The 9,415-nt window shown below is 28.1% G+C and overlaps 1 protein-coding gene across 1 annotated transcript; it reads right to left on the reverse strand.

The window, feature by feature from the left end:
* Positions 1–2,451: 2,451 nt before the first annotated feature.
* On the reverse strand, positions 2,452–4,978 carry LOC106759162 (scarecrow-like protein 14). Its single transcript, XM_014642178.2, has one exon. The coding sequence runs from the start codon at positions 4,699–4,701 to the stop codon at positions 2,662–2,664; it is 2,040 nt and encodes a 679-aa protein (XP_014497664.1). The 5' UTR covers positions 4,702–4,978; the 3' UTR covers positions 2,452–2,661.
* Between the last annotated feature and the right edge of the window lie 4,437 nt (positions 4,979–9,415).

The following is a 9,415-nucleotide window of genomic DNA, read 5'->3' on the forward strand; positions in this document are numbered from 1 at the left end:
GATATGCATCTAAATTTCACTATCCACACATTATTAAACCTTTTTCTACTAAGGAAGTTTCCAAATTTAAATTAAATAATAGTTATTATAACTACACCAAAATATATACATCATATCAACTCATTAGCTTAATATTACAACAGTGCATCAGATAATTAACTTAACCAAAACAATCATTCAAACAACAAATTATAAAAAATATAATTTAATATTAATTCAAAATAATAATTCATTTATTATTTTAATTAATCATCTCATTACTTCACTTTAAAGTCTCATTCCTTCTTTTTTAAACCAAATTAATTTCTCTTTCAATAAATTGATTTGATCTCCAATTAATTACTAAATAAATAGTAATAATTTTGTTCCCATAATTATAATTATAAATTAATACTTCCATCTCTCTCTTTATAATTTAATTTCATTAATTAATACCAATAATTACTTAATTCCATTTTTCATTAATAAAATTTATTTTACATTCTCTTCATCTTATTTTATTTTTTATTTTAACTAAAAGGTAAGTAAGAGGAATAAAAACTAATGTAAGACAATCCTTTTCTTTTTAAAGGGAAAAGTAAATAAAAGGAAAGAAACCTAGGGTTTCTCTCTCCAAATAATTTAAGGTTCCATATCCATTACCTCCAGGTGGTCATTAAACAACCGTTTCCCTCTTTAATATTCAGAAACTATACATGTATTAAAAAGAAATCAATGCGATGTATGACTGAATCATAAACCCAACAAAAAGTGTAACTGATATTTATGGTTTCATAGGTACCAAGCTTACCAAAATTCAAAAACCACTTTATCATATCACAAATATCCAATCATGGATTTTAAGATTTCAAACTTTTAATTAATAGTCATCCGAATAATTAATTGAAAAATAACAATTTAAGAATATATCAACATTCATCACATGATCAAAAAAATATTAAAGATAAATTTTTCATGCTTTGAAAGAAAATCAAACATATCTCCAAATTCATCATACAATAAAACAATAAATAAAGGTAAATTTCTCATACCTTTTTGAGTTTTGATAGTAAGAGATTGAAATATAAGTCCTTAAGATTGTAGTAAAATACTGACCAAAATCTCGAACTGCAATTTCCTGAGTAGAAACTTCTCGAAACTAGCAAGAAACTCTATAAAGAGCATAAATTAACCCAGAATAATTTTAGAAAAGGAAAAGAAGAAAAGAGAAAGAGAGAAGGCTGATTTTGGTTGTGTTTTGGAACAGAGAAAGAGTTCTCTATATGTATACAGCTAGAGAAGAATAAAATCAATGAAAGACGATAAATAATTTAGCCGTTGCAGCACTTAAAAATTGACTGTTGGAATACCATCATTGAGCAATGTTTCTTTTGCAATAATCTAACATTATTACAACAAATTGAAGTATCAACATATATAATAATTTGACAAACAAATAAATTTAACGTCAAAACTATTCAAATATTATTGAACAATATTATAATATTTATAAAAAATTAAATTGTGAACTTATATAATTAGAAGTAGTAAATAGTTATAATAAAAAAACTTATAAAAAATGGTAAAACAACTAATAAAATGTTATTTTTTGTTAATTATACGTCGTTCACTTTTAACTTGATTCAAACTCATTTAATCCATTGATTAAATGAATTAATTCAATTCAACTTATTTAAAATAAAAAAATTAAAATTTTATCAACTCAATTCAACTCGAATCCATGATAAGCCAAATTAGTTCATGGATTAGAACTTATTTTAACATCTCTAAGTACTAATATAGAAAATTGAATCAAAGATATGATTATGCTATATGGATTGAGAGGTTTTTTAAGATAGAAAATGAATAAAAGGTATAACCACAAGTGGCATTCACATGAGTGAGAAGCGTATAAATATAAAAAATTGTATCATTAATTTATCTAAAGAGGTATGGTTGCACCAAAGGCTATATCTAGTGACTGGTAATGCATCTAGTTAAAGGAAGACCACTAATATAGGGTATGTTGGCCAGAAATTTTTGAGTTTGGGGTCAAAATAAACATTGATGGTATTTTTCTATATCATCTAGAATTTCTCTTGTGCTTTTCCGTAATAGGTATCAACTATCTACATTCAAACGATTAATTTTTGTTTAAGCAAGAATATACATACACCTTCATTTTATTTACACCTTTTTTTTTTCTTTTTATCTTTCTCTTGTCATATTATATAACTTATAAATCTGCCGTTTTTACTTTTTTCTTAATCTATATTGTGTTAATGCAACTTTTTTGTGTATATGAATATTTTTGTTTTTGTTTGAAGGTGCTATATGCAATTTGGTTTGACCTTTCATATATTTTTTGCTTTCATTTTTACTAATAAATTTATCCATGTGAAAGTATCGTACCTAACATAAATTTATAAAAAAAAAAATTAAAAAAGTTATATCTAAGAAAAAGAAATAAAGTGACATTAGAAACCTATAAATATCATCATATTTACATAAAGTTATAAAGGTGTTGGGCTAGTGGTAAAGTAATCCATTGCTTCTGGAACATATGATTGTTAGATATGTAAGTAGAAAACAAACTACATGTTGATAGAAACTGACTTATAATTTTGTTTTTGCTCATATCAAACATGAAATGAGGTAGTCAGTTGAAGGAAAGTATAGCAATTATGCCGGAACCCAACAAGAGGAAGCATGCAGAATTCGACCCTTCCAACCTTGTAGCACCCAACCACCATCCACCTCAAGCATGAAATTAGTGTCGTGCGCATCCTGTCTCAACCTGTTCTTTATTCTTTCAATGACTCGTTGATCCAAAGGAAGTAACCGAAACCCAATTCTCATGTTTTGAAGCTGCCATTGCTTGTATGTTTGTGGCCTCTCAACCCTCTCACAACCTTCACAAGCTATGATGTTCATGATCTCCCTTCCAAACAACTCCTTCTCAAACATCAACCTCGTAGGATCTTCACGATCAATGTTGGTTTCAAGCATGTTAAACAGTGCAGAGTAGTGGAAGAGAGCCTCTCGGAACCGCGACACAAAGAATGGAACATCATGGGAGCCGTTGACAATGCTGTGCACAAATATATCAGGATTTGCCTTCTTAATCAACCTCAAAACAGCTTCCCTTGGATTATCCAACACCACAGACTCGTCAAGTAGATGCTCCAACTCAAACATGCAGTTCACAGCCACAAATTCGTTTTTCTCTATCTTGAGGTCCTCAAATCTGATGGTGTCCCATTTTCTTGCAATAGCATTGAACTCGAACGGAACATTGAAACGCTTGCAATAATGTTCAAGTCTACGCCCCGTCTCCAGCACCCTTTCCTCTGGCCTGAAACCTGGCTGTGGCTGATCTATACCCGTGATGCGAAGCTTGGGTGGTCCACCAGGACGTTTTGATAGGATGCTGATAAGTGAAGGCCACTTGAAGCCATAGCGGATACCAAAGTCTATGACATGAACAGTTTCTGCATTCTCAGATTGAAAACAAATTGATTTGTTGGCAAAAATTATTGTAATCTTTTCAAACGGGCACACTGAAGCATATGCACAGTAAGCTTTTACCATGTCTTTGGCAGAGATTCTTTTGGAGGATAGAACACTATAAACCTGGAAACCGGTTCCATCCAAGCATGCTTCAAGGGCGTTTCCAAAGTAATGTGCAAGCCTCTGAGTATCATTCCCTATTGGAGAAGAATGCTGCTTAATCTGCTTTAATAGTTGCTTTGCAAATGAAGGACTATCAGAAGCAACAGCTTGTGCACAAAGCATCAATAGTGCTCTCAGATCCACAACTTCCTCGTCACTTTTCCTGACCTCCCCACCAAACATGTTTGCTAATAATAATGTTTCATCATTTTGGTAAAGGGCTGTGTCAGAAGGCACCCGTTTTCCTAAACCAGTGCCTAGCACCACTTTATCAAGCAATTCAGATAGCTCACTTTCATCCACGTACGTTGCTGATGTCTTCCTGATTCTCCCATCTGCTTCATACTCTTCCTGGTCCCGATTTCTCCTTCTTGACACAGACAGAAAATGCTCCTCTTCAACACTTTCTTCTGTTTCTGTCTTAATTACCACAGTTGGAACCGCTGAAAAGGCTGTGCTGTCCGTGTCAACAATGAACGGAGTATGTTTAGGAAGGAAGCTGGTACCTTGCTCTAGACCTCTCTTGAATTGCTCTTGAAATGCAGAATCAAGAAGGGTATTATCTAAGAATCCAAATCCAGTATTCGTGGAAGATTGAGTGGTGGAGGTTGAATTTGAGTGGAAAGCAAAGTTATCAGGAAAGGTAAAAGTGTTTGGCAGTGTGGGGGTGTTATAGTCAACACTCCACTGAGAATCAGAGGAGATGGATGTACTGCCAGAACTACCAGTACTATTATCACTGGAGCAACCAGAGACATTTTGCTCAGGGCTCTCTACTCTGGAACTGGGGTTACTGTGAACATGATGATGATGATGATGGTGTGTGGAAGAAGGGGAAGAAGATTTCTGGTGAGTGATAACCTGATAAAATGATCTCTCAGTATGTTGGAGAGCTAAGGAATCATGGAACATACTGTACTTTTCTTCTGTGTCCTCTTCCATCAGCATTTGCTTTATGTAGCCAAGGACAGCAGAGACATCACTCTCATCATAGAAAGATTCTGCTTCATCATTAGCAATATTGATGGTGGAGGAGACTCTTCTATCCATCTATAAATTATTAGTATGATCACAGACTAAGGTAAGGAAGCAAGACAAACAATTTCATACCAAATGGTTGTTGTAGAGAGGATCTAAAAAAGTGTAGTTTGATCTAAAATTAAGGCCAAGGAGCAGAAGTTTTGATGAAATATAGAGAGGAAATGAAAGAAATTGCATAGCAAAGGAAAGAAATGAAGGAAAAAGAGAGCAGTATATTCAGTCTGTCTCATGAGGCAGGGAAATCCCCAGAATTGGAAGATAAAACCATCCAATTCCAATCCCATGTCAACAAAATCATCATTTTTCATTCTGAATATATTATAACAAACAAATTTTAGTATTTCTTATCTGTTAAATATTAAATTAAATCACTATTTAAATATTAATAGATATTGAATATTTTTAAAATTGTATAACTAAATCAGTTTAAAAATATCTAGAGAAAAAGCCATGACAACAAGTGTACCTGACTTTGCCACGTCACACTCCACTTCTTTACTAAGCTGGAGAGTGTGGTTCACGACACAACAATCCAATCAATGAATTATAATTTAAGATATGATTACAGAAAAAGAAAGTACTTTGCCCCTCTACCCACCCATTTTAATAATATATTTATACAAATATTAATATATTAACATGAAATTATTTTGTTTTATCTAGATATTAAAATACATAATTAAATTATATATATATATATATATATATTATTTATTAGTTTTAGTTTTTATATTTTATATTTTTTCTTTTCTAATTGTTCGACTTGATTTTTATTTATGAATTTCATTTATAAAAATTTTTCTCTCTTATCATAAATTTTGTACGTTTAAATGATGTATTATTAATTACAGTAAATCAAATAATTTTTGTTTCACATTTGAATATCTATATTTCTTTTAATATTTTTTTCTCATAAAATATTTGACTTTTAATTTCAAGTAGAAATCATATTAATTTATTACTTTTATTCCTTTTTATCTTTAATTCTTGTTTTATTAGAATGACTTTTGTTTGGTAAAAATAATTTTCATTATCTCTACGTCAAAAACAATGTTTAGATTTTCAATATACTTTTAATCTTATCAAAATTTATTTTTATGATTTTTTTAATGGTATATCAAATTTTATTTGTTATTTATTTTTATAATGTAAAATATTATTTTTTATGATCTTTTATATAATTTTTTTATTTTCTAATTCATTATAGATAATTTTATCATCGTGATTATATAAAGATATTTCATTTATTATAATATAATAAATTAATATCATTGTCATAAATTTTATTTATCATGATTTAAGAAGATTAAAATATTAAAGATGTATGCTAAATTTTTATTATTATTATCAATTTAATTTTTGTTCTTTACATGATTTCGTTGGAATTTAGCGAAATAATCTGAAAAAATATTTAAAATATTTTTAAATTTAGATTTTCTTTTCATAATTTTTTAATTTTATCAATTTTGTTTGATTAATATTTTTAAACATGATAAATGTTTTAGTTCTTATAAAATTTTATTTAGTATTTTAATTTGAAAATACAATTATAATTTATTTTTAAATATTTAATATTTAAAAAGTAAAAATATTTTTTTATATTTAATATTTGGTAATTATCATTGTGATGTTTTAATTTTTTTATAAAAATTAATTAATTGATATATAGTGAAAAGAAATATGAATATAGATATAAATATATCAGTTATATAGTAAGAATGAAGATGTAATAAATATCTTATACCTATTAGATATGGGTATATGATGAGAATTGATTTTTCTTTTTAAAAATGGATATAAGATTATAAAATTTGTTCTCGTTCCACTTTTTTACATACATATTATATTGGTCATTGAATACTAAGCTTAACATTTAAAGTAAATAATAAAATCAAATATAACCAATTGTTATGCATTAAGCATATTTTTTATATATTATATTTATTGTTAAAATATTTTATTTTAAATTACTTGGTGATATTGATAATTTTAATCACTACTTTCTTAATATATTATATACAATTTTAGTACAAATGCCTATTTTAACTTAAGACAAGTACATGCATGATGTTCGATATCCTACTTTGAGTTGTTTTGTTTGATGGTCCTTTTTTTGACTTGAAAGCAGAAAACTTACATCAATGTAATGCATGACAATTAGTCAAAAAATAAAAGGATAACCATACATAGATATTATTGTATTGATAACATTTCAATATAATTTACGTATCGTTATGTAATTAGTTTAAAATTATTTCATAATCAATAATAATAATAATAATCATAAATATCATTATGAATCAATCACAATGTATACGATCCTCAAACGTATGTGATTAGTCTAAAATTATTTCATAATCAATAATAATAATAATCGTAAACACTATTATAAACCAATCACAATGTAGACGATCTTTTCAAACGTAAAAAAATGTTATCATGATTATCCAAAATAAAAATTATAGTTTATTATGACTTTATCTTCTGTAGTTTCTCACTTTTTTTAATTAACTCCTTAATTATATTTGTTTACTTGATTTAGTAGTGTTAGTTTGAGGCAATAGGGAATGGAGCTAATGATTGCAGTGAGTGAGAAAGATTGCAATGTGTAAAAGAGAGAGTTGTAGAAATATGAAATTATAACAGAAGAAGCCGCAAGAAACCCACCGGCCAGTCGGCAACCTAAGCTTCAGGTGGTCGTTGCCACCGTTCTTTCAATCGTTGACGATAATGTCATATAAAACAACATAGCATACCACAGCCACCGGCCACCGGCTAATTCGTGTAACACATGGTCTTGTGATGTCTTTCTTTGCTGACCAGACTTATATGGTGGTTGACTCGTTTTCGGTTTGAAACTGATAACTGAACAACACAAATGGATGTGAACGGTTGACGCCTCGGACGGAGCAAATGTGAATAATATCTTATCCTAAAATAATATCTTATAATCAAAACATAAAGCATTAAATATACTATAATAGAAAAATATAACAAATCACATTAAAAAACTATCATATAAACAAATGATAAACATAGTAATTTATTAAAAGGAATAGTGAAACATCAAAAGTAATTAAAGATTTCTAAAAGAGTTACGATGTAACTATCATTTTTTGAATATTTTAAAAAGTATTTAAAATTAATTTTTTTAATCAAACTTTCAGTTATGTTTTAAATACAGTCAGAAAAATAAATTTTAGTGTTTAATTCTTATTTAAAATATTTCTTGTACTATATAAATACCAACTAAAAAATATTATTAATAAAGGAAAAATAACATACTAATAATATAAAACAAATTATAAAAATTATTTATCACTAGTAAATACAATTCAAATATTTTTTAGTTGAATATTAAAATGAAAAATATATCTTTAACAAACCATTTTTTTATAATTGTATGACAATTTATGATTGGTTCATTTTAAATATATTGACACATAATATGTAGTAAAAAAATTGTTAAAATATCAAAGTCTAATTAAAACCTAAAAACACAGAAAGAAAAGAAGAAAAACCCGTGCGTAACACGGATTTCAAACTAGTTTTATTAGAAAATTTAGTTTTACTTGTTTCATGTATAAAATATTAATTAAACTGTTATTTTATAAGAATATTTCTTATATGTGAAATCGTTATTCATTTGTTTGTTATTGAGATTGATGTTCGATAAAAATAATTCTAACTTTAAAATATGAAAAGAATGTGAACTTTTAAATATGAAAAGAATGTTAAGATATAATATCACGATAATTAAAAATCAATTAAAATAATTAATTAATAAAATGATTTTTTTCCTTGACTTTTTTATTATAATTATTTTAAGTAAGTTCAACAACTTGTTAGTTAAACGAACATTCTGTCCATTCAGAACTGAAATTTAAATTCAGAGGGGCTTTATTAGAAAAAATAATTATTTACATAGACACAGTTGAAATTAAAAAGAAATAGAAGAGACGATTGGGATGACAAACACTGTAAAAATTATGTTCAAATGAACACTCACAATCACAATTTTATGCTGAGACATTATTTTTTAAAAATTACTGTTCAATGGAAAATGCTGTTCTTGCAGACCTATTCTATCAAATCAATTATGGCACCAACTCCCTACATTCATAATGCTACTCCCAATAACAAGTACATTTCAATCCCAATATTATCTCAACCCACGTTTCAACAAAACTGCTTGTTGAGTTTATCACATCACTCAAATAAAACAATCTTTTAAGTTCAGAATCAAAAGTTTTGATATTCACATTAAAAACAGGGTTTAACAACTTATTATAATATGATTAAGTACGAATTAGTTTATTATGTATTCAAAACAGCTTATAATCAAAAGTCTTATTCATAGAGCTAATAAAACTAAAATCTCTGCATGATTGAGCTCATCCATAATAATCCCAAGAATAAACAGAGGGCCACTGAGACTGTGAACAGAAGTTTGACATTCTATTCCAACAACAATGCCACTTAGTGGTAATCCATGCTCGACCAAAAACGACAATATTGGTTGTATTGAAGTTGAAAAGTAAGAGTTTTCATTCCAGATTAACCCGGTAGGCTTCAGACTCCCAATGATGAAGAAAAATTAACACTGCTTATTATGCGGGGCGAGACTAATGCCCAATACCCAGTAAAAGCACCTCACACTCAACTATATCACAGTTATCATAATTTTAGTACCAAATATGACTATTTACCAGAGAAGCGAGTA

Source organism: Vigna radiata, chromosome 4 (assembly GCF_000741045.1).
Source record: "Vigna radiata var. radiata cultivar VC1973A chromosome 4, Vradiata_ver6, whole genome shotgun sequence".
Taxonomy (NCBI): Eukaryota; Viridiplantae; Streptophyta; class Magnoliopsida; order Fabales; family Fabaceae; genus Vigna; species Vigna radiata.

What these genes read in the sequence shown, in the direction of transcription:
- LOC106759162 (XM_014642178.2), bottom strand. Translation starts at nt 4,701, where the DNA reads ATGGATAGAAGAGTCTCCTCCACCATCAATATTGCTAATGATGAAGCA.